Source organism: Cololabis saira, chromosome 3 (genome assembly GCF_033807715.1).
Source record: "Cololabis saira isolate AMF1-May2022 chromosome 3, fColSai1.1, whole genome shotgun sequence".
Lineage (NCBI taxonomy): Eukaryota > Metazoa > Chordata > Actinopteri > Beloniformes > Belonidae > Cololabis > Cololabis saira.
This window is the reverse complement of record NC_084589.1, coordinates 40,882,541-40,908,618: the sequence shown is the minus strand read 5'-3', so window position 1 is coordinate 40,908,618 and position 26,078 is coordinate 40,882,541. Positions and strand designations below refer to the sequence as shown.

The following is a 26,078-nucleotide window of genomic DNA, read 5'->3' as shown; positions in this document are numbered from 1 at the left end:
GTAGGTAAAAAGGAAGCTACTGTATGTGTCCAAACCTTATAAATTTTATATGATAATTACAGTAGAGCATGATACCAATTAATTTAAATATTATGCACAGCGGTTTCAGTTTTGTTTGTGATTATTTTTGTTCCTTTTTTCAGCATGCATGTGTCGGGGTTCCCATGTGTCCTGGAAAACCTAGGACACCTGGAAAATGAGTTTCCAGTCCTGGAAAACATGGAAAATTAGAAAAAAAAGGTCAAATGTCCTGGAAACTGTTACATTGTCCTGGAAAAGCATCCTCCCCTCTGCCTTGTTGGTGAATGTAAACGGGTTAAAAGTTCTGCGTATCTGTTGTCACCTGATCAGGGCAACATTGACTACGTTTACATGCAGTCAAAATTCGGGTTATTGCTAATATTCCGGTTACTGAAACATTCTGAATATTCCGTTTACATGCGTGAGCAAACAGGGTTATCCCTGTATACATGGTAATTAATCATTTGGGATATCCCGATCAAACCAGCGACGCGCGGAGAATGTGATGACGCAATTCCCGTAATTTCCGCTTCTTCTTCCTGTATCCAAATTCAAAACAAATGCTGCTTCGCGCAACTTTTTGCTCACCTTCCTTTAAATCTGGCTATCCCGGTACTTTCTACCGTCTACAAATGCCAAAATGTTCATATCCTTCATTACATTATGAAGTGATTACTCTCCTCCTCACTCCAAAAGTGTGGCGTGGGCTTGCGTTTCTCCGTGTTTATAAGAACTTCCTGGACTCAAAAGACCAAGATTCCTTGTGAACAGAACATGTGCAGAAAACAAATTCCTGTTCCGTCTGATCGGGATATTCCGTTTGGTGTTTACATGACCGAATATTCGGGTTTTAAAAGGAGTAACCCAGGGGTCATATTCAGGTTTTTAAAAACCGGAATATGAGCAAATTCGGGTTATTCAAAGGGGTGATTGGTGTTTACATGGCCGTGCAAAACCGGGATGTTGCTAATATTCGGGTTTTAAAAGGGTTATTGACTGTATGTAAACGCAGTCATTAAGGTGCTCCATGGAGGAGAAGGAACAGCGCTTCTCTGTTTTCTGGCGCAGCGCCCCACGTGACACTACCAGCCAATCAGATCTTCTCTTCTGCTAAGACCAGTTCTCCAACCCAGAGCTTCCCGTTGACTGTAGCTAGATTTAGCAACTTTTCAGACGTCGTTACGAAACTAAACGCTTAAAGACAAAACTGGTGACTGACAGTTCAAAAATGTCGTTAGTATTGGTCTGCAATGTGAGGTTTTTCTCTCCCACAAGCTCCTCCCTGTCCTGTGTTGAGTGACAGGCAGAGAGAGCTGTAGTGGCTTTCACTGAATTGGCTGCAACTGGTAATCTTCAGTGGGTTGCATTTCATCCAGTATTTCACACTTGTGTTATGCTCAGACAATAGAAAGTAAGTGGTAAAAAAAACTCTAGGAATTCTGTTCCTGAGATATTAATGATTTTTCATGTAAACTTAACCTCATTTATCTCCTATATAAGTTGCTGACAGAGTGAGATGCTATTTATTGGGAGGGCAGGGGGTTATCATTTAAGAGGAAACCTAAACTTCAAATCTTTATTTGTGCGTACAACAAAAAGAAGTTTTTGTGTATCAGTTTGTGGAATCAAACTGTGGAATGATTTGAATTTGGAGTTAAAAGAATGTACAAACATAAAACAATTTAAGAAGAAATATAAAGACATAGTTTATTTGAGGTATAAAAGTGAGGACTGTGTTTAAAGATCAGCAGCTGTGTGTGTTTTGCTATTTCGTCATGTTGTTTTTGTATGTTTGTATAGATATACGTATTATATTTATATCATAGTTATATTTATATCATAGTCATATTATATTTATATCATAGTTACTGTATATTATATTTATGATCGAGCTTACATTTAGTATTAAACAGGTTATTTTTGTAAAAATGATATATATTTATTTATACAAATTAGTGTATAGTATAAAACGTAAATACAGGCATATAATTTATGTTTAGTTGTGGAAAGGGGGTGGGATTAAATAAGTTTATACTTCTTCACACTCCTTTTCGAACATGTAACTGAAATATGTGTTTTGATGTGTTTTTTTTTCTCTATGTGGTGGAATGCCCACCTGTATTTGTTTCTCTTATCTTTTATTATTGTTTTTTTTTTATACATGTTCGAAATAAATAAAAACGAACGAACGAATGAATGCTCACAGAGACCACAGGGAGGAGGAGCACCCTTAATTACAATGCCGGTATAAAATGTCCTGGAAAAGTCCTGGAAAATTATTTCAATGAAAGAATGAGAACCCTAATGTGTGCACGCATTATGTTGTAGATTTGCTTGTCTTCTTTGGATGATTGTTCTGCTGCATGAGCCACTTCTAGCGCAGCTCTTTACGGCGAGAGGCGCCTGTAGAGGGCGCTGCGTGAGAAACGTGCAGTGCTGACGATCCACCAATGCTAACATCGAGCACACTAAAAAGACGGAGAGAAAGTCAGCTGAAAGCCTCGACCGAACATGGCCATCCAAACAAAACAGAACTCATACCCAAAGCATTTATGTGGGCATGATGCAAAGAGATGAAAACAGCGATGTTTGGTCTCGTGCCTCTGCAAGTTTCCCCACTTCAGGCAAACCACACGAACATGATATCATGCGAAAGCAGCGATTCTGCTGAACACAAAGATCTCTCTCTCGTCACTTTGTGATGAAACCTCAGTGAGCCAGGAGCCAAAGAATACCTAAAAAACCCTCCACAAAACCATAAAGTACACCTTACCTTAGCTGTTTTGCAGTCAGGAGTTAAATTCTAGTTTAAAAAATGCTGGAAATGTCTTTGTCCATGACTCGGTTTTGGTTTAAAATGACTCGTGGCGGTTCCGCTTGTGTACAGGATAACAAAGGGGTTTTAGAGTGAATTATGCACTCCTTCAATATAGCATCTTTGGGTTTGCTTCTTTCTGGATCTTCGTTGGTGTTTCCACGGTTTCCCTCGGTTCTCTTGACGTTGATCGACAGAAATGCTGATCATAATGATCAACACTGCTTGAGAGTTGGTCTGAAATACTTTGATGATGTAATTTTGGTTTTCACCAAACATGGAATTGCAGTATTTTGGCCTAAAACCTGCACATTTTGGTCTCCTCTCTTCATTCATCATTCTACGAGTCTTGAAATTGTTTAGATGCAACATCACAAATCTAAGCTGCGCACTCCGAGATTCCTATAAAGCTCATTTCACACAAATGTAACGCAGTTTACAAAGACATCTCCTCGCAAATCAAAACTAATGATAAAAGACTTAAAGTCATAAAGTTAAACTATGAATCAGTGAAAGATTTGTTGCCTTAAATCTATCAAAACAGTGCAGAATGAAGGCTTAGTATATTTCTTAAGCTATCTCTATTACACTGCAGGCTTTCGTCACTCTCTTGAAATTGTTTAGATGCAACATCACAAATCTGCGCTGTGCTCTCTGAGAGGAAGCTCTGCACTCGCCACTTTTCAACATGATCACATTTTTCAGAAGTGAACTGTCATGATCTTTTACGTTCAACATGCTGACTAGAGTTGCCAGAGCTTGAGATGTAACTCTTCAGTGTTTTATTTCATTTCTATAGTTTATACACAGTCTACTAAACTCCCAGAGCGATTGGCAACTGTCTTGGAAGTTATCCTTTCCTTTCATGAATAATAATCCTTCTCACCTTAAAATGATTGATTCCAAATTGATGGGAAATGGCAGCGTAACCCCTCCCAGATCGATGGGCAGCAACAGTTGCTTCTCTAAGATCATTTCTGGTGTTTTTCCTCTTTGGCATTGTGTTAGCGCTCAGTGGACGCACCAGACCAGCGAGCTGCCAGCACATCTGCTTTAGTAGAGACGCTCACGCTGCTGATGATCAGTTAATCAAGGGAATCTGATTAGCAGCGCTGGCTGCGACTTCAACTCTTCATCCTTATGGAGGCTGTGAGTGTGTGTGTGTGAGTGTGTGTGTGAGCGTGAGTGTGTGTGTGAGCGTGAGTGTGTGTGTGTGTGAGTGTGTGTGTGTGTGTGTGTGTGTGTGTGTGTGTGTGTGTGTGTGTGTGTGTGTGTGTGCGTGTGCGTGTGTGTGTGAGCTAATGGCTTTTCCACACGCTGCTCAGTGTGTTGACTCAGTTTGTGTTGAATAGATAATGACAGGGTGTAGGGTGTAATATGTGCATATTTGCTCTTTATCTGAGCTATTATTGAAGTAATTATATATGTATATGTGTGTGTATGTATGTATATATATATATATATATATATATATATATATATATATATATATATGTGAGTGTGTCCAAACTTGTGTGTGTGTGTGTGTGTGTGTGTGTGTGTGTGTGTGTGTGTGTGTGTGTGTGTGTGTGTGTGTGTGTGTGTGTGTGTGTGTGTGTGTGTGTGTGTGTGTGTGTGTGTGTACATTCTCAGAGATTCCTTTTTCTGTTTGCGTGATCTTTTTAATTTTCCTCAGGGAGTGAAATTTATTGTGCATAAACATTTGCTTTAATAGGTGTCCATTTTTCCCCAAGTTATCCATCCACCCACCCATCCATCCTCTCCGGGTGTCCCTTACCCCCCGTCCAAGTTTTCCTCAAAAAAATAGATAAATCAAAACAATTGTTTTTGTTTCCTTAAAAGCACGGCCCACTCCGTTCCTCTTTTTACCAAAAAAAGAAAATGTCTTAAAAGAGTTTTACGACCCATGCAGGTATATTAACTCATGCAAATTTGACGTGTGAAAAGCAAATCTACATCTACGTGTACATAGGATAATCCCACTTCGGATTTTCCATCTCTTCATTTCTGTGCTGATCCTGCGCTCCGATATCACACGAGTCCTTTGTCCACCAGACTTTGAAGGGAAAGACAAATGGAAGCGACTGTTTATCCAAAAGATGCCCGAAAGAAAAGGTCATAACAATATTATTAAGTTCATGTCAAGTACAATTGCACAATATGCCGTTATCTTTAACACATCACCTGACCTGTCTGTAAAAAACGGCTAATCCCGCCCCGTCTGTGCCAACATCCCAGCCGTGAGGAGGCAGATAAGACCTCAAAGTGGAAAAGGTCGGCCTTATCTGAGAGAGACGTTTCCACTTGCTAAACGTAGGTGTGAGAGGTTAGCCCTACCTCCCCCCACCCCCCTCTTTTTTTTAATGCTGAAATGTGTGGTAGCAAGAGGCAGGGTTGAGGTTAACAGGCTTGTTTGGAGCTGTGGAAACTCGGCAAGCATGACATCATCTGAGAGCTCACAGGAATGGAAAGGAAATCTCCTCCCAGGGAGAGAATGAAGGGATTTGAAAGAGAAACACTGGTTAGGACTGTTCCGTTGGAGTAAACAGCGGGGTGGTCGTGCATTCACAGTGTGAAATATTATCACTCAATGTGCAGGGGATCATGCCCGTCAAAGTGTGACCGCTTGGTTTATGCTGTCACACCACTTGCCAGGTAAAGCGATGGAAATCTAACAGCAAGTGGCCCTTTGGGACTTTTCTAGCAGTATTTAGTTTGGCTTTGGTGGGGGTTCGGCTTTTGTGGCCAACGTTGGCTTTCTTTTAAAATTATCTACCTGTTATGTGCTTTAATTCATGAGTGAAACCAAACAGTCATCCACTTTGTCACGCAGCTGCCGAACCAGCATGGGAGCCTGATTAAACCTGACAGTAGCCGCTCCGAGATTCCTATAAAGCTCATTTCACACAAATGTAACGCAGTTTACAAAGACATCTCCTCGCAAATCAAAACTAATGATAAAAGACTTAAAGTCATAAAGTTAAACTATGAATCAGTGAAAGATTTGTTGCCTTAAATCTATCAAAACAGTGCAGAATGAAGGCTTAGTATATTTCTTAAGCTATCTCTATTACACTGCAGGCTTTCGTCACTCTCCTGCGCTTATTAATCTCTTATTCCGAGCCGTGCTCACTGGCCTATTGGCGAACAATCACACATCTAGTACTGCAGTAAATTTTAATTCTTCTTGGTCACTTTTTCACAATGGTTAAAGCAGCAGCATCTTGCTTGAAGAGAGCTGGAAAATGTCTCTCGCTGCCAGGATTTATGAGCCACAGGGGCTTCAAGTTTGGAAACGCTTCAGTCCCATGTTGTATTTTGAGCAGGAACTGTCGCTCAGAAAGGTTAAACCACAGTAAGGCCATTCTCTGTCCTGTTAGACACAAACTGATTGCATTAAAGCTCCAGCAGTCAATATTTTGAGCTGACGTATTAATTTCAAAAGTATAAAGTGTAATACCTGATCCCCGTTGGAAAGGAATGTTGTTGGCTGCAGTCGTGCATTTCTGGTCCACATGACTGCGATCTGATGAATGTTTAGGTCCGTGCATGAAAGCACATGGCCGTTGGGGCCGACTATGAAGAGGAAGAAACAGGATGCAAATCAAAAGTCACTCTGGGTAAACATGCTTTATTCTTTTGTTACAGTTAATAACAATAATCCTCCCTGCCATGAAAGTCAGACCCATTAACGAGGCATTAAGGTCCAATGCATGTTTCTGATTCTTGGCCTTTAAATTAAATTCATTTTTACTTTGGGGTGAACTCGCCTCGTGCACTGGTTCACGCAAAACCGTAGAGTGGTCTGTTAATGATGTCAAAGGAGACATTTCCTCTCAAAACTTCCTCTTTTCATCAAACCTCGTTACTGTTGTTGCAGAATATTCTGTCTGATGTTACGACACTACATTCGTCCTCTGATATGGCGCAGACCGTGATGCCAGACATTAATATGGGTTAATTGGAACAAGCAGTCACGTCCTTAAAGCAAGGAGATGAGCAGAGGCCGAGGAACCGGTGGATGGCATCAATATGTCCACTGACTTCCACAATTATTTCATAATTATAATCGTTATTATAATTCTTTCAATTCCTTTTTTTGTTTATTCAAGCTGGCATCATTGTTTTATGTGGGATCTTCCATCCTTGCAGCCATAGCTGTTCGGTGGGACAAAGTAACTCTAAAGCCTGACATATGAAAAAATAAAAATTTTTGTTGCGATTAATTAAAAGATTTTCATAGTTAACTCACAATTAATCACATATAATGTATTTAATGGTTTGTTTACCCTTAGAAAATATATTTTTCAAATTACAATAGTACAAGAGCAGACAATTATCCTCACTTCATACAAATGGTTGTTGTTTTATCAAATATCAAAGACATAACCTGAAAGCCCAGAGAGGCTGAACTTTGACCCAAAAGTAACAACTTTTCAAGTTTTTAATAAACATAATTAGCCTAATTCAAAAAAAATGCTTTGGTTTGTATTGTTTGGTTTCACCCATGACAACTCTGACGGGTTTCATTTTTTTTCTGTACCACATTAGCTGAACTGGTATGAGCCGATATTTTGTTATTTTTTCCTGACATGGGTCAGCTGAAGGATCTGGAAGCCACAGCAAACTTTGATTGACGCATGATGGGGTTATTCCTGTCGGCTTCGAGGGCAACATGATGCTACGCCAAACAAGGAAAAAGTGTTTTTTTTTTTTTTTTTTTTGTATTTTAGAGTCTATGGGAAAAGAAAGCCTTAAAAACTACTCTTCAGAAAACATGTGGGTCATGTGACCGATGCTTCCTGAATTGTATTTTACAGTAGATCACAGCTGCATGGCATCTTGTTTCTCCAATCTACACTTCGGGAGAGGGTCATATTCCTGAAACATGCATTGATTAAACTTGTTTTTGTTTTTTAAGAATATTGGTGGTAAGTAGCGTACACAGGCAATTAAGGCATTAACTTTCACAGCCCTAGAAATTAGACAAAAAATAATCCTGCATTTTTCTGAAGTGTTTATTATATACTGAAATAAAAAAAAAACGACTCCAATTTTATTTATTTTTATAGTTTGTAATTGAAAATTTTTTTTTATCATCATGAGTACATTTTTATTTTAATTTTTCTTATTTCATTTTTTTTTGTATTGTATAAACCTTTTTTTTATGAGGATGGCATAGAGGTCACAGAAATGCATGTATCCAGTATAATACATCCAGCATGGTCGGGTTATGTGTTAATATAACAGCCTGGACAGGCTACACAAACTAGATGTCTTATTCTAAGTATATTATACAGTAGTCAACATTTGAAGTGGATCAAAAACACCAGAATTTTCATCGATATCTGCTCTCGCCTTAGGACAACTTTGATGAAATGTTTTGATCCACTTCAAATTATCAGTCAAAGGTATGGACGGGCTTGCAAAATTGCATGCAAAATCAAGGAAGTAATTACATCTTAAGTTTCAAAATTTCTTCAAGGGCTTAACATTGTACCTGGAATTTTCTCAAGAGGTGTTTAAAGTAGACTCTGGAAAAGTTGGGAAGCCTGAAAAAAAATCAGTTGATAATTATCATCGTTTTCAAAGCTGTTGTTGAGGGTTAATCATCAGTCATTTGCATTAACGGGGGATCACATCTCTCTTACCATAGTGACCTTCACCGGCTTGTCAGTGCAGAAATTGTTATTTAAAAACTGTGCACCCGCCACTCCTGTTGGTCAGCTGCTGCTCTGTGAACCTACAACCTTTTCTGCCGGTCTGGAGATGTTAGTTCACTTGCAAAGACTTCCGTAGAGTTCATGCTCAATGGGGAACGGTTTCTTCTTTTGTAGCTATAAACCGACCTTCCTGAGCGAGTTGTTCTCTTGTTGAAACAGCCAGTTGAGCTGCTCATCTTCTTAGTGCTCAGTTTCTTTAAGCCCTCTTTTTCTTTCTTTTTCTGCCAAACTCTTAGTTGCCAAGTTATATTTCCTCCTGATTTCTTTGGTTTGTGAAGAGAGGGTCTGATCCGGTTTGGATTCTCTGCTCATCATCAATCAAAGCAACCTTAATTGGACAACAGATTATTTTTGTTTGTCACTGTTGCTGCTCTGTCTGCACCTTGGCTCCAACATTCAGAGATGGACATTTTTCCTGATTGCTAAACTGGTTGTCATTGATATGGTCCCTCTTTGGACAACCTAGAAAAGCCACATGTGTCAGGGAAACAGAGTGGCTTCAGAAACCGTTGGCGTCAAGGTCCTCAACTGGAATGTACAAAAAGAGACTGCTATCATTTTTCTTAATATCAGTGGGTGGATTGAAGGAGTTGGGGAAAGATGCAGGTCTAACAGGCCCTCGGAGACACATTGATCTGTACTCCTCCTCAGAGGAATTTATTGAGCTAATTCCGAGCTGACCCAGACGTCTCCTCTTTGCTCCATTAAAATATAAACACAGGCTTCATTTTGCAGGAGCGTTAACTTCCTGTCTGCTCCACACACACATTGTGTTTTGCTTCTATCCCCTGTTGTGAACTTTTGCAAAAAAACACCTTGCCCTTCTGTATTTCTGCACACTAATGCGTTCTTCACCGCCACCGTGACCGCCCATGGAGCTGCAGTTAATGATGAGGTGATGACTTGTCTTATTTAAACTGAACCGGTGCCAAGCTGCCTCAATGTGACGTGAGGCGAAGACGCATGACAACAGTTGTCCTCTGGGTTTTGTCATATATCTTGGGTTACCACGGGTTACGCGAGTGCCAATACCAGAGAAGCAAAAACAAGTCCGAACAACTGTTGTGTACTAAATTGGCCCTTCATCAGACCACTTTGTGTTTTGCCATGTTTTTACATGCAGCAACTGCAGTTTTCCTCGTGTTTTGTCTGGCTGCATTATGTCTGTCTGTGCGTCCGTGGGAGTGTAGCTGCGCTATTTCTCATGGCAGTCTTACAAATACTGCTACACTGAATCTCTGGTGGGACGTTATCCTGCTCAGCATATCCTTCCTGAGTGTGCAGCACAGAGACTGTATATCTGCCTGTAATGAACAGACAGGAAGTACTCAGTGCGTGCATGTGAGCCGCGCTGGCAGAAAGGTTTCAGCATTTTCACTCAAAATGGATGTTCTTTGGAGAGATGAGAGGAAAGTGGAGACGTTTGGCTGTAACACGCAGGGCTGCGTTTTAGCAAAAACAAAACATCACACAAATACCTCGTACCAACTCTGATTTTGTCCTCGCTCTGCACACGCAGGTTGTGCACGGTCAAGCCGAACATGAACTCCTCTGTTTACCGAGTTATTCTGGACGTAAATGTCAACGTGAGGCCAAATCCAGACGTCAGCTAGCGTGGCTGAAGTTGGGTCATACAAGAGCAGAGGTGTCAAAAGTATTCACATTCATTACTCAGGTAGAAGTATAGATACTAGAGTTTAAAAATACTCCTGTAGAAGTTGAAGTATCAACTCAAGTTTTTTACTCAAGTAAAAGTATAAAAGTACTGGTTTCAAAACTACTTAAAGTATAAAAGTAAAAGTAATGTAAGGGGGAAAAAAGCCATTAAGGACAAAAGCCATTGAAAATGAATGCATCTTAGTATAATGCAAATATATTAAAGAACCATATATATGTACTATTGAGCATTAACATGTGTTTCAGAGAGCAGGAGATATGATGACTAGTTGCCTATAAGTATTGTAATGGTGCAAAAAGTCAAACTTCAGAGGCATGTTATCATTTATCCTAACCTTTATTGGAATGTACATCCAAGTTTAGTTGCAGGAATCTGAGGGAACGGATGTAAGAACAAAACTGGACAAGAACATCATTCATTTTTCCACAACCACAACCAAATTCACAATTTAACTGGATAGTTTTTTTTAAAGGCCGAAATGTAATAGAGTAACGAGGCTGTTTTTAAAATGTAAGGAGTAAAAAGTACAGATAATTGTGTGAAAATGTAAGGAGTAAAAGTAAAAAGTCGTCTGAAAAATAATTACTCCAGTGAAGTATAGATAACCAAAATTTGTACTTAAGTGAGGTAACAAAGTATTTGTACTTTGTTACTTGACACCTCTGTACAATAGGACGGTAATCCCGAACACACCCGAACTTCCAGTCCAGAGCTGGTAACTTTCAAAGGCCTTTAAACTTCACAAGACTGAAGGATTACTGGAAAATTTCAGAGACAGGTAACAGAAAAAATAACTTAATGTAATTTTTTTAAAAGGTGGTACTACAGGCTACCTCATCACAAACTTTTTCACACATGGCTGTTGCATTTTGTCTTGTTCTTTATTCAATAAATTCAATATATCATGTTTTTTTTGTTGGATTTACCCAATTTTAAGATGATTTTTTTTTTTCCCCTTTTAAAAGAAAAAATCATAGTCTGGTTGTGACTTCTTAGATCTGGGAGACGACGTATTTTCTTTTCTTTTTACATGAGCGTTGCTGGACTTTTTCAGTGAAACTGGAGACCACCTCTGTGAATATACTGGTGAGAAACTGTGACAGTTTCTGGCGGATCCGATCAGTCCTACGTGTCCGTGCATCACTGGTTAAGTGGACCTGCCTCCTTCCTCATTCAGCAGCTGCTTTTGTGCCTTCAGAATCAGTAGTATCTTTTCTGCTCTATAGCCTTTGATAGAGCCACTGAGTCGTGTGCTTCTGGGGAGAAGTCTGCATCTCAAATTGCAACCGAGGTGGTTCCTGTAGTTTTGGAAGTTTCCTTGACATCCTCTTCTGCTCCTGCACCAGTCTGAGATCAGCTCAGATGTTTACTTAATGGAGCTCTTGGGTTTTTCATGGCCTGACCTTGAGGTAAATTTGCTGGAACAGCCACACCTGGAAATATTGGCAACCGCCTTGAACGTTTTTCCTCTCATGAATAATCTTTCTCACTGTGTAATGATGGACGCCAAATTGTTTGAAAATGAACTTGTAACCCGTCCCAGACCGTTTGTTTAAGGTCATCGCTGATGTCGTCCCTCTTTGGCATTGTGTTAACACTAGGGTTGCCACCTTTCAGAAATAGAAATAAGGGACGCCCTGATTTCAGCAGCGCCAAAAAAAAAGGCCCCAAAACTTCTAAACTGAATAAAAATGTGTTTATTTTATATGAAAAAACAAAATGCTTTGATTTAAAGTTTAAAGTGCTTTAATAGCATTGAACTTGCATGACTGTACAGACAGACAACCATACCAGCAACTGAAATATCCTCCTATGCTATGTATGTCCACATCAGCCCAGATGTAGAATATAGCCCAGGTGAAGAATATGGTGTAAAAGTTAATTTATTTCAATAATTCAACTAGAATATGGTGTAAAAGTTAATTTATTTCAATAATTCAACTAGAATATGGTGTAAAAGTTAATTTATTTCAATAATTCAACTAGAATATGGTGTAAAAGTTCATTTATTTCAATAATTCAACTAGAATATGGTGTAAAAGTTCATTTATTTCAATAATTCAACTAGAATATGGTGTAAAAGTTAATGAGAATACGGTACAAATTGCGTCCCGTATTAGTTCAATACGGGACGCAACATTTTTTTCTCAAATAAAGGACAATTCCGTATTTTACGGGACGGGTGGTAACCCTAGTTAACACTCACCGGAATGATCCAGACCGACATTTTGTAAAAACGAGGTACTCGCACCTCTTCCTGATCAGCTAAATATTGATTAGTAACATCTGGCCCACCTGAAATGATATAAGCAGCGGCTAATAGCGCTAAGGCTAAAAACAATAACACAGAGTGCAAAAAGTAGTTTATAAAGTATTGTGGTGCATAACCCACCAAAATAAATGAATGTAAATACAGTGCCTTGCGAAAGTATTTGGCCCCCTTGAACTTTGTGACCTTTGTGACGCCCAATTTTTCAGTTTTTTATTTGTTAAAAAAGTTTGAAATATCCAATCAATTTCGTTCCACTTCATGATTGTGTCCCACTTGTTGTTGATTCTTCACAAAAAATTACACTTTCATATCTTTATGTTTGAAGCCTGAAATGTGGCAAAAGGTCACAAAGTTCAAGGGGGCCAAATACTTTCGCAAGACACTGTAGTCACTATATGGACAAAAGTATTTGGCCACACCTGTTGGTTGTTGAAATAAGGAGTTACAATCAAATGGATTGATTTGATCGTCATTTAATACACCCGAGTATGTTCAATGACCAAAAAAAAGAGAAAAAAAGCCCCTTTTGACTGTGTGTGTGCTTGTTCCTGCATGTTTACTTTAGGAGATTGTCGCATGGTGAGCAGAACGAATGCTGCTGCGTAAATAAATCCGACAAATCCCCATCAAGAAGTCCGTGCCAACAGTGTGAAAGTATGAAAGTTTTGCATCCCAAGACTCGAAATGCAAGCCACATGGACTATCAGCGAGAGTTTTTTTTCTGCGGTTTATTTTCCACAAATACAACAATGTCCTGATGCAGCACACACCCCCTCCCACTTCCCCCCCTCGCGCAGCCAGTTTAAAACAAAAAGCTCCGAATTATTTTCCGATACAGTTCAGGCCAGGTCTGGTGGACTGTAGGCAGCCATATGGAGAGGGAGCTCTGGAAACATCCCATCGCAGATCATATATCACGCGTCTGACAGCAGCCATTCTGCCTTGTTTTCATTTCAATCACGAGTGCAGCTGCGAGAGCTGGAGAGCAGCGAGACTCGGCCATGTTAACCCGCTGCAGGCTGGAAGATTGTTACCAGGGGCAGCAGAGTACGCCCTGGGGTCTTTAACGCATCTCCTTTATGCTTCATATCCATCAGAGCCATCCGGCATCACTCACTCGGATGTGGTGTTGGAGCAATGATATTCTGAGGGACAGTATGGATCACTGCAGTGTAGACGCAGCAAAAGGCTCATATTGGACGATCAATCATAATTAACCGCGATTTGAGCTTGGAAAAGGTTCCTCTTGCAGGGGCTGCAGAAGATTCAGGGCAGTCTTTACTGAAATATAAACTCTTCTGCTGCTTTTGGAGATGCAGTTTGACTCTTACTCAAAGGTTAACATTTTTTTAATGGTCCTTGAGTGTCTCCTTTGAAAATTCTTGATCCAAAGTAGCTAAATGGATAATATTGCAGCTTTTTACAGCACCGTGGTTATGTCTGTTACCATTGAGGAAGACGATGAAATGAGACGTGTTTGACGCCAGCTTGTTGCAGTTTATAAAACTGAATTGATCTGCAAAAATATTCTCTCTCTCCTGAAGGAATTGTTGTGCTTTAGTACGTAAAAGTGCCAATTTTGAGTAAATGAGCTGCACTTGATTTATCGTCCAGTACGATCGATTGATTCCCCAGCTAGACCGGCACTCCAGAACGCTTGCAAGTACATGCCCTCTCTGGATGGATAAAGTTCAACAACACGCACAAAAAAAAGAACATAAAAAGGCAGCCTAAACCATATACTTGTGGCTTTTTGTATACTGGTGCTTTCAAAGTGCTCTAAACCAAAAGAATGAGAGTGGATGTGCTGAGCCCTCGTCTCCGCTGGGAAGCAGCGCTGTCTGACTGTAGTGCTTATTTGTAGATGATCAAACCTGCTTCCTTACAATTTAATCTTTCCCACATGGATTTCCACAGAGTCTATTAAAACGCAGCGTGCAGGGAGGGTGAGATGGACAGGAGAAAAATAGGTGCCCTCCACATGCGGCTTTGATAGAGAGCCCTGTCATGTTTTGGTCTCGGGTCTGAGTGAAACTTGATTTGCGAGCTTCTGCCAAGGCCGCGCGCCGCTTTCCGTCCTCGTCCGTCTCGCAGGCCGACACAATGCAGCTCCCCGTATTTTGTAATCTTCCATCTGGTTTAACTTCAGGGAATTTGGACTTTTAGCCGTCATGTTTAAATTGTATTAAGTGGACTCACCAGGAGGAGCAGGTTGTGAAACAACTTCATCCAGTCATTTCCAAAGGAAGCCATGTGATTTTTAACTTCAGGCTCCTGCTTCTTTTTTTTTTTTTTTGTCTGCTTACTTTGTGAACTACTACACTACCCACAAGCTCTAGTAAACCTGTTGGAAACATTACCGCTAAGACACTGCATCACAGGGGAAAGCTTCCCAGCAGTCTCGGCTACTGCTGCTTTTATTTGTTTGATATGAAAAACATTTTTGTTGGAGGAACTTCAGTCAGTCGTTTTTTTTTTTTTTCTGTCATATCCTTTTTGTTCCTTTTCTTAACCACAGATTTGGTTTAAAAAACAACAACAATTTTCTTGTCGAAAATATACCGATTTCAGTTGTAGAAAGGATATAAATGACTGTTTTTTGTCTCTTTGCAAACAATGTGAGAGAAAGTGAAGGAGAGAGAGAGAGAGGAACCTTAATATGACCAAGAAATAATCCAGTTTATCAGCCTCTTCTTGATTAACATGTAAAGAAAAATGCCTTTTCTTTAAAAAATAAATAAATAATGGATGAATGTATGTGATTGATCCCAAACAGATAACTACAGTAAGTTTTACATGGTTAACATGGTTAAATCCCAGAACTGCATGAACACCTCTGGGATGAGCAGGAAACTTGTCTAAATGCTTTTACTCTTACTTCCATTTTATCTTTGTATGTCCTGAAGTTTTCTGATCCTCGACATTGGGAGGTGTGGTTTTGTTGCACTAATAATGTTTTCAATAGGAAATAATAGGGCGAACAAAGTAACTAAATAAAAAAAATGAAACCTTCTCATTTTCACTGTTGACTTGATTTTTGAGGAACTTTTTGAGTCATTTGAGCAGCTGTGGATCAGTTGGAGGATTCTAATCCTGACCATCTCCCCCAGCATGTTCATCAGGGTGTGGCCAGTTATCACCCATTAACTGGCCAGCTGATCAATAGGGATAAAAAATAGAAATAAATAAAAATAGAGCAATTACCGTGTAACTCTTTACCACTTAAATCACCATATTCGCAGTTAACATTGGTGTGTAATGATGACGGGATAAAAACAACTTAATCTTCACTTATAACCTGCTCAGATTTAAACTTTTAAATTCCAGTACAGTAATCGTGATATTCCACAAATAAATAATTATACCCTAATCCTTTACCCATTTTTGTCTAAGTTTGTTACAGTTGCAATTTTGCAGTTTTTCCTCACCCAATATTTTGTGTGGTGTCAACCTCCCCCCCACAAAAAAAAAGATATCTTCCAGAGATATCCTGTTTTTAGTTTTATTGCATTGATGCTATCAGTTTTTAGTGATTTCCCCTGGCTAATAAGTGCTCCTTGTCTTCATCAGAGCTAAAAATAGTGACTAAACCCAGGACGGGTCCTCCATCACAAGTTAAAGTGTTTAAGTATTCATGCAACTGTGTAAGGAACATTTTAAGGACTAAGCTACTGCTACGTGTGGTTACCTAATCGGCTTTTGGGGTTTTAGTCAAAACGTTTAGCTGTGAGGAAGACAAGAACAGAAAAAATTCCTTTCATAAACTGCAGCCCGTCTCTTTTCAAGATGTAACGCGCTTGAGCCGTTAGACGCCAGCACTGATCTGAGAACAGTTTTAAAATATCAGCGACGACTTCAGGTCTGTAAGGGGATGTTATTGAGGGAGAGGAAGACTGAACGGATCATGTTCTGAATCCTTTAACACCCTGAGTCAGTCGGCCCTGCTCCTTTGTTCCCGTCTCAGCGGGAAGGCTGTTCTGGGAGCAGGTAGTGAGAGGTAGAAAACAGAGCGCGGACGTCAACTCTCCGTCCCTCTGGGGAAAACAGCTGCCCTGCCCACCGAGGGGGGAAACGTAGCTCCTCTTTTTTTTCCCTTCCGTTTAGCTATGATGGACAGCGTTCTGCTTTTGGCTTGCGCTGCGATGTAGGATGCAGTTTATGGGCCAGAACGCAGCGAGGGGTGGAGGCGAGGGCTGTTTCTGGCACGGCCCCTCTCGCTGCGAATAGCGGCGTCCCCTACGGTCGTGACCCCGCTGACCCTGTCGTGAGAGCGTCTGGAGAGGAGACCTGCTCCTTCACCCCTCAGCCCGCAGTCGACATCTCCCTGAGACCGCGGGCCTCTCCTTGGTTCTCACTGTTTTCTTTTCAGACAAGATTCACTTTCAGCATCTATTTTTATGACAGCAGATAGATCCACCAGTTTTTATTTCATGCATGTTTTCTCTTTTATTTTTTAAATTTTTCTATAACTTTCTTCTCAGTGTGACATTTTTAAATAATGAATTCAATTTAAAGTGAGTAGCTGATGATACTGAGTGGACACTTTTAATCAAACTGAACATCTCAGTTCAAGTGATCTTTCAAGTAACAAACACCTCACTAAGCATGTTTTTTTTTTTTCTTCTAATAAATATTATATTGTTTTATGAGCTGGGGGATCTTGAAAACTGTTGAAATTGACCTTAATTTCATCCAAAATCATTTTTAATCGATGGCTTGAAGTTGATGGAGCTGACAGATGTTCAGATTGCATAACTGAAACAATTGTTTTTGATAAAAATTGCTTAATTTTATTGGCTCAAGCTCCTGAAATGTTGGTTAGAATATATATTAAAAAAAAAGTAAAAGTTAATCTGACTTTTTATGAACCGTACGAACAATAGATCATTAAAGAAGTAACTGACAAATGGACTGAAGAGCGATCAGTCTTGAGCTGCAGTCCAGCAGACGTCTAAATTTATCCCAAACATCCGCATTCATCAACGTTCAAACCCAACTGCTGCGAGCCCCGGTATCTGCGAGGCTCGTGCACATTTCTCAGCCTGTGTTCTCCGCAGCACACGGTTGCATTTTCCACCTAAACCGTGTGAGACATCACCTCCCCCATTTTGCTAATGTCTCCCAAATTCTTTTGAATGTGTTGCAGCCATGATCTGAAGTGAAACGCAGCATCGCGAGGCCCCTGATTCTAACCGGCTCTGTTGCTCTTGTGCAGGCCTTTGTCTCCCTCTCGCTGCTGTTCTGGGCCCTGCAGAGCGTCTCGCAGCTGCGCGCCGTCAAGAAGAGGGCCGACTGAGTGGACGCCGAGGCGGCGCAGCGACACGGGTGGAACCCAGTAAAAAACCTTGGAGTCATCTCTGATTGAACAACTCCGCAGCAGCATGTTTTCAATCACTTTCAAACACTTGCGTGTATCTGTGAGGAGGGAAAAAAGCTCAAATGATTCAGCTTCTGCTTCTTTTATGGTACGACTGCTTAAAAAGCGGTTGAAACCAAAGCTTTCTCATGTGAACGTGGCTTTAATCCACGCAGGACAGCATCACTGGTTTTATGAAATGATCAGTTTGGTCACATTGTTGTTTTCTCTTCTGTGCTTTTTGCTGTAAATGTCACTGCTGCTACTGGCGTTTCCCATGAAGCACTTTTCACTCACGATGTTTATAAAGTCCCATAAACCGCAACACGACCACATACCTCTTCTAACACGGGTGCCGTTCGTGCCGACGGGGGTCGATTTCACTTCTGATTTGCAACGTTGCACAACACCGTACAGTCTGTGGTTTTTCCACTTGCAATAAAGCATTTACATTTTTTTTTTTTCTTCACCTATGCATTTGCGTAATCCCCCCGAACTGCAGGAAAAGCCAAGAAATATAACTCTGGCCCTGCAGAACTTAAGCCTGCTAGGTTGTGCGGCCTGTCGGCTTTGATTAGGTTTGGAAACAGCAGATGAATTCTTCCTCCCAACCTCCAGGTCTTGTGTGGGAGTGACGAATGGTCCACAGCAGATGGTGCTGTTATCAACCGTCATCACCCTCTTTTAAATCAACATGCCGTTTCACATGGACTCCAGCGTCCGGCTCCTCCAGACCTTTTTGTTTGAGGTCGAGCGAAAGACAAACAAGTCTTAACGTACAAATGCAACCACGTCAATGTCGGCGTTAAATTATATGTGGTTTCTAGCATAAAAAAACCCATAATATTCATGGTTCTGTTGATGAGTGTGTTGTGAAAACGGAAGGAGCAGAGGTGGGTGTGTGAGCAGTTGTCATGCGTCATGTTAACAGATGCTATTGCACATATGTGTACGGTAGTCTCCCTGTGTTCAATAAAATACCAGACACATTATCTAATGTGCTGGCTGAGCAGATGCAGGAACATCTGTGAGGAGCAGGTTGCTCGGGGGCTCCCGCTCCACTGTACCACGCTGGAACTCCCAGCATGGCGCTAATTAAAAGCATACTGTAAACCTTATTTGCTCGTCATCGTGGCATTACTGCAGTAACACTATCAGATAGCGGTGTGCAAACAAAGGTACCTCACGATTCGATTTCGATTATTGGAGCTTCGATTCTTTGATTATAACGATTGTCGATTCGATTATTGGTGCCACGATTCTTCGATTATTGTGATTTTTAATGCTTTTTTCCATACATGATTGATTTTGTCTTCATCTGTGGCTACATTTGTAAATACATAGCCAATCAATTAACTTTATGACTGTAAACATTTGCACTTTGACTTACTTAACTTTGACCAGGGAAAGCTGCACTTGCATGAGAGCGCCCTCTATTGGCGGAAAACACTGAAAACGGTCAAGCCCTGGATTTAATGAGTTCATTAATTCAAGTAAACAAGATATACTTCCATCAAATGTATTGTGTAAACATGTCTGCCATATTTCAAGTGAACAATAAGAAATGTGCATTCTTGAAAATGAAATGATTCAGCAGCTTATTCAGTCTGGAATCTGGATAGGATAACTTAATTTTTTTATTTTTTATTTTTTTTAATTAATCGATTCCAAATCGTCACGTGACGCATCGCGATGCATCGACACATCGATGAATTGCACCCACCTCTACTATCAGAACACCGTGTGAATTAAGATGATGATTAAAAGCTGAGGAGAAGTCACCGTTTTGGAACCGGCAGCTCAGTTTGGGCAGAATCACGCACGCGCCATTAAAGCGCCGCCGCTTCTGAGGGTTCAAATACGGCAGCCGGCGTCGTCTCCAGTCCAACGGGAGGGGCTCATCTGCAAGTAAGGAACAATGTTCTGCATGTTGACATGAGTGTGACTTGAGAGGACTTTCAAAGGTATTTCCAGCTCTTTGATAAGTGATCATTTACATTTGAGGAGAATCTCTGATTTTCTGAAGTGGGTTTGTGAGACTATTTAGCATTTTGAGGATTTCTACCAGCAGCTACACTAAAGGGATCCAGAAGAGGAGCCAATTTTCATCATGAGAAAAAAGGTGTCATAGCTGTTCTTTGAGATTACCTGCACCTTGAGGTTAATTTTGCAACATTCAGTTGAACTGCAGCTTCACTCAGGCTGTTTTAACTGGTCTCCTGTCAAACAAATAATATAATATACTGTATTACAAATAATAGCAGTGACCAAAACACCTGCAGAAATACTGCAGGAATGACATAGCAGCAGTTAAATGCAGCCTTCTGTAAGCTTTAAATATCCACTGGGCTTACATCAAATACATCAAAACACAACAATTAAAAAACACTTTTCTGAACTTATCAATATGACTCTGTCCTTCACAGGATAAGTAAAATGGATCACTGCAAAAACTCAAAATCTTAACAAGAATATTTGTCTTATTTCTAGTTAAAATGTCTCATTTTTAGTAAAAAAAAATCTCATTACACTTAAAACAAGACTCATCACTGGAAAAAAACTCATCACTGGAAAAAACAACAATTTTCACCTGTTTCAAGTAGATTTTCACTTAAAATAAGTAGAAAAATCTGCATGTGGAACAAGATTTTTTTGCTTGTAATGAGAAGATAAATCTTGTCCCACTGGCAGATTTTTCTACTTATTTCAAGTGAAAATTTACTTGAATCAAGTGAGAATTTTTCAAATAAGTTATTTTTCTGGTGAGGATTCTAAATGTTGAAATAGCAGTAAAACCACATTCATTGATGAAATGACATAAGGGATGGAAAGGGGGGATGGCAGTTTTACAGGGGGGATGATTTTGACCGTTTTTATTTCAGGGGGGGATGCCATCCCCCCTCATCCCCCCTCAACTCTAGTACTGCCTGTCTCTGTCCCACATGTCTGGTGTGTGTCTGACTCCGCTACGCATGGGCCTGCTGGGGTTGACCTATTACTCCACACTCCACAACAACAGTTGCACTTATGGATTTGCTGGCAGAGGCCATTTGGAGCGACTGAACAGTTAACTGGACAGACTCACAACTCTACATTTCAAACATCCTGCGTGCTTCAGTTTTTTCTCTCTCCTCCTCCTCGTCTGACACAAAGAGGAAGGAAGGGAATGACTGAACGCTCAGGTCAGTTTCAGTCCCGGTGATCATTCACACGCCGGCGTTTCCACTTGACCTCCATGAATCCATGAGAAGTAAGCGCCCTCTGGTGGGTCCACGCGTGTTTTACATGTTTGCGTGATTAGAGGTGGAGGCCACGGCCACTACAGTGATCCATGACCGAGCTCATCAGTCTGTTGGTGGATTATTCAAAAGCAGAACTACACAGAGCACAATTCATTTTTATTGAAGAGAATTCAATAAAAAGTGAATATTATGATTAATAATTTTGCATTCCTTTAACCCTTGTACTGTCTTTGGGTCAAAATGACCCAATTCTTCTTTCCTTATTTCCTCCTCCTCTCTCCTTCCTTCTTCCTTTCCTCTTTTCCTCCTTTTTTACCCTCCTTTACTCCTTTTTCTTCCTACCTCCCTTCCGTCATTAGTTCCTTTATTACCTTCTTTGCTTTTCCTTCCTTCTTTCCTTCCTTTCGCAATTCCTTCCTTCTTCCCTCCCTCCCTTCTTTCATTTTCTCCCTTCTTTCCTTCTTTTCTCCTTCCGTCCTCCCTTCCATCTTTTCTCCCTTCCTTTCTTTCCTTCTTTTCTCTTTTTTTCCTTACTTCTTTTCACCCTTCCTTCCTTCCTTCTTTCCTTGTTTTCTCCCGCCCTCCTTCCTTCCTTCCTTCCTTCCTTCCTTCCTTCCTTCCTTCCTTCCTTCCTTCCTTCCTTCCTTCCTTCCTTCCTTCCTTCCTTTTTTCCTCCCTTCTTCCCTTCCTCCTTCTTTAACCCGAAGACAGCACAAGGGTTAAACATAAAACCTCTGCTTTTGACGATCATGAAACAAACAGTAAACCTTTGGTCTGTACTGTATGTGTTTCTGTGATCTACACTAAAGGACTGAACAAGAAATTCTTCATTCTGAATGTTTGAACGCCATCAGAGAAACAGTTCTGTCTTCTAAGGTTTGATTTATGCTTCTACATCTCATCTGTGCTTCTATCCTACCTGCATGACCCACAGCGTTGTTGGTGTTTCTACTTCGTTGCTGTGGGTTCTTCCCTGCGGCGGCGTATCTTGAAGTACTCCTTAAGTATTCCTTTCATTTACTTCCTTATATACAGTACCTTAGACTTGATAACGCAGTGAAGGAAGCGCACCTTCAGTGAGTTGCAGCTTGTAAAAGAAGCAGAAATCACCAATAACTGCAGCTCAGGATATTTACAGCTACAGTGGCTGCAAAAGCAAAACTCTGCTCCCGCAGACCTGGATAAGTACTTTGATATTGAGAAAAAAAATTGCAGGTACCATGAACTGTTCTCCTTTCATGCCCGTTAATGGCAGTTTGCACGACATCTGTAGCACGGCCGATGACAAGATAGCAGAGACTTGAAAGACAAAAAACATTTGTATACACCATTTGTGTTAAAATGACTTTGGCCTGTCTGGACCCTAAGTACTATCTTATAAGAGGAATACCCTTTTTGAGTCTTGATTTAATAAAGTTCATTTTGTCCATGGCTTTACAATTTTACTTGCTGATTCTTTTCGTCAGAACAAGAATATTTAAGGTTTTTAAATACCTGACATGTTTCGGCGATTACCTCTGCCTTCATCAGAGTCCATCCAGAGTCCAGGTATTTAACCTAAATATTCTTGTCCGACGAAAAGAATCAACAAGTTAAATGTTTGAGTCTTGCCAGAGGCAAAAAAAGGCTACGCACACACACAAAAAAAAACACACGTAAGGCGAACAGGGGGGGAACACTACACACTCCTAATGGGTTCTGAAACTATTGGTATTTTTTTTTTTTTCATAAAGATTTTGTGATTCAAGTCGTCTTTTATTGAAAGGTTTCTTGACAAAATGTGGGGCAGAGAGGGGAAGACATGCAGTAGAGAGTCACAGACCGGGATTCGAACCTGGACTTCCTGCACAATGACGATAGACACTTAATATTCAGCACCCTCAGGAGCTTGTTTTCATTAAATATCCTACTTAGTCTGCCTTTAAACTCAGCATCGAATAATCACATGTGAAATGCTGCAATTATTCATATTTGTAAACATTATTACATTGCATGCTTTTGATTTCATGCTTTCAAAAAGGACATTAGAAACTTCAAATTGGTTTCAGGGGAGGCAATAATCCGTGTCCACACTTTCTCATGTGCATGAATTCACCAATGTCTGGGGACAAAATGTCTTAAATGCAGACACTAATGGGTTAATGGAAACAAACAGTATCTCCCACACACTTAAGAGCAGTCTGATGCTCAGATCGGAGAAGGCCTGGTGCTGCTTTTGTTTTCCACAGAAAGAAATACAAAACAGTTGGAGTTCTGGATCAGGAGCAGCGAAAGTCCTGAAGAGAAGCCTGCAAGTCCAGCCTGCAAGTCCAGCCTGCAAATCCAGCCTGCAAGTCCAGCCTGCAAGTCCAACCACTCGATTCACAAGCAGGGAAAACTGTGGCAAGATAGCGACTGTGACATTATTATAGTTTATATACTGAATTTACATCCTATGTTTTTATTTGACTATATTTCTACTCTGTTAATTCCACGTGTGGATTTTATCTTAGTATAAGTATTTAATACGGATTTGATTTAATTTCATTTCATTTTTATTTATTCCGATCATGGAAATATGCAAACAAAAAAAAAAGAAAAAAGTAAAATGACAACACAATCAAAAGCATATTCCATAACCAGAAAGGAGCAGGAAGAAGAAAATCTTATTATACCTGCCCCTCCCTCAAAACAAAATTGAACAATAATAACAGATGGTCTGCACAATTACTTAGTTAATATCACAAGAAAAGAAAAACAAAAAAATCAAAGATAGATTGTAAAGTTTGGCTATTTCCTCCATACATTGCTATTTTTTCTCTTTAAATTTATTTTTAAACTGAAATATGTTTATACAGCCCTTTAAATCATAATGTAATGAATTCCATAACTTAATTCCAACAATAGAAACACTCATCTGCTTTAAAGTTGTTCGGGCAAATAGATGTTTAAAATCTGATTGAAGTGACAGCTAGATCACAAATGTTTTTGATGTTTTTTTTCTTTCATCCCTTTCCCCATTACATGACAGATGGAAAGTGTGAACCAGCGTGATTGGCTGTCTCAGAGCCACATTATGCTCCAGTGACTCATCCCCAGATAATACCGTACAGTTCAATGTTCTTCACGGGGACAGAGACGAGTCCCAACGCACATACCGGCCATTTATTCATAAACATGAGCGCACGCGGCTCACCTGGCAGACGTATGCCGTCGTGTCTTATATTCCCTTCTGATGCACCAATTTATCAGCAAGAAAACAAAACAAAATGTATTGTACTGAAACAATGGAAACAACAAATGTATTCCTGATGCAACTGTTGCTGGTTTCATTTCAAGTATTGAAGTACAGAATCTCTGAACAATGGCAGCCGTGAGTGCTCCTTGTAGCCAAACAGAAACTTCTTGCACCTTTTTGGTAGTATTTTATGTCACTTTTGATAAATTTCATTAGAGTTTTTGCGAAATTTGGCTGCAGCATGGCAAACAGGTTTCAGAGGATGCATGTTTATTTGTAGACGGCATTACAGCTAAGCTGGGATTTCACCATCTGTTGCTGTTCTAGACTGAAATGCTCTGATATTGGTAAAGATATTAAATGATATAACATTTGGCTCTCCTTCATCCAGTCAACCAAAGCAACAAGTGACCTTTACTCCCGGCAGAGACGGGAGCAGCCTGTATCACCTGTGGCATCCATGCAGCTGTTTCCATAGTTGCTGAACATGGAAACAGTTTTTTAGTACCTTTTTGTTTTGTTTTTTTACTATTTTGTTCTCAGTGTCTATCTTAGATACCTAATATTACCCTACTTTAATATTACTTTGCCTTCTGTCGTATTGTTTTCTTGTTTGGTAGTCTCAGTGGGTTGTGTGTCTGGGCTTCAGCTGGTAAACAAACCCACCTGTACTGCTCTCTGGGTCGGGCTCATTTCGTTGTATTTTTGATCGTGCGGGGCCAAACTCGAAGTGTAAGTGGCCAATGAAAGCCAAACGCCCCCCCCATTTCCCCTGTGTGTTACTTACTGATATCATGGATGATCATTTTCTTTACTTACAATTCAGATTCACCTGTCTCCAGTACTCGAGTTGTAAAAAAAATCAGGGGGGATGGTGGATTTTATCATATGGGGACAGATAATTTGTGCTGATTACAAATAATATAATATATTACAAATAATAGCACTGACCAAAACACCTGCAGAAATACTGCAGGAAGGACATGGCAGAAGATAAATGCAGCCTTCTGTAAGCTTTAAATATCCACTGGGCTTACATCAAATACATCAAAACACAACAATAAAAAACAGTTTTCTGAACTTATCAATATGACTCTGTCCTTCACAGGATAAGTAAAATGGATCACTGCAAAAACTTAAAATCTTAACAAGAATATTTGTCTTATTTCTAGTTAAAATGTCTCATTTTAGTAAAACAATCTCATTACACTTAAAACAAGACTCATCACTGGAAAAAAAAACAACAATTTTCACCTGTTTCAAGTAGATTTTCACTTAAAATAAGTAGAAAAATCTGCATGTGGAACAAGATTTTATTGCTTGTAATAAGAAGATAAATCTTGTCCCACTGGCAGATTTTTCTACTTATTTCAAGTGAAAATTTACTTGAAACAGGTGAAAATTGTCAAATAAGTTATTTTTCTGGTGTTATTTTTCTGGTGATGACTCTAAATGATGAAATAGCAGTAAAACCACATTCATTGATGAAATGACATAAGAGATGGAAAGGGGGGATGGCAGTTTTACAGGGGGGATGATTTGGACCGTTTTTATTTCAGGGAGGGATGCCATCCCCCCTCATCCCCCCTCAACTCCAGTACTGCCTGTAAATCATTTTGATCAGGATTGTGACAAGAAGAGAAGCTTTTACTGTAAATATTGTGATCTCGCTTAAAAGTTTAAAATGTTGAATTTGGAAACTTCTCAGGTCGCAAGATCGATCTTACCTCCAACATTAATTATGCAGATGAAGG

At 40.0% G+C, this 26,078-nt stretch overlaps 1 protein-coding gene across 1 annotated transcript in view; it reads left to right on the top strand.

The window, feature by feature from the left end:
- agmo (alkylglycerol monooxygenase) overlaps window positions 1-19,410 on the top strand; it is a 113,850-nt gene extending 94,440 nt beyond the window's left edge. Inside the window, exon 13 of the mRNA XM_061717514.1 lies at window positions 17,725-19,410. Within this exon, the coding sequence (XP_061573498.1) occupies window positions 17,725-17,805 (81 nt within the window). The 3' untranslated portion in view covers window positions 17,806-19,410. The remainder of the gene's footprint in view (window positions 1-17,724) is intronic.
- Window positions 19,411-26,078: the final 6,668 nt, after the last annotated feature.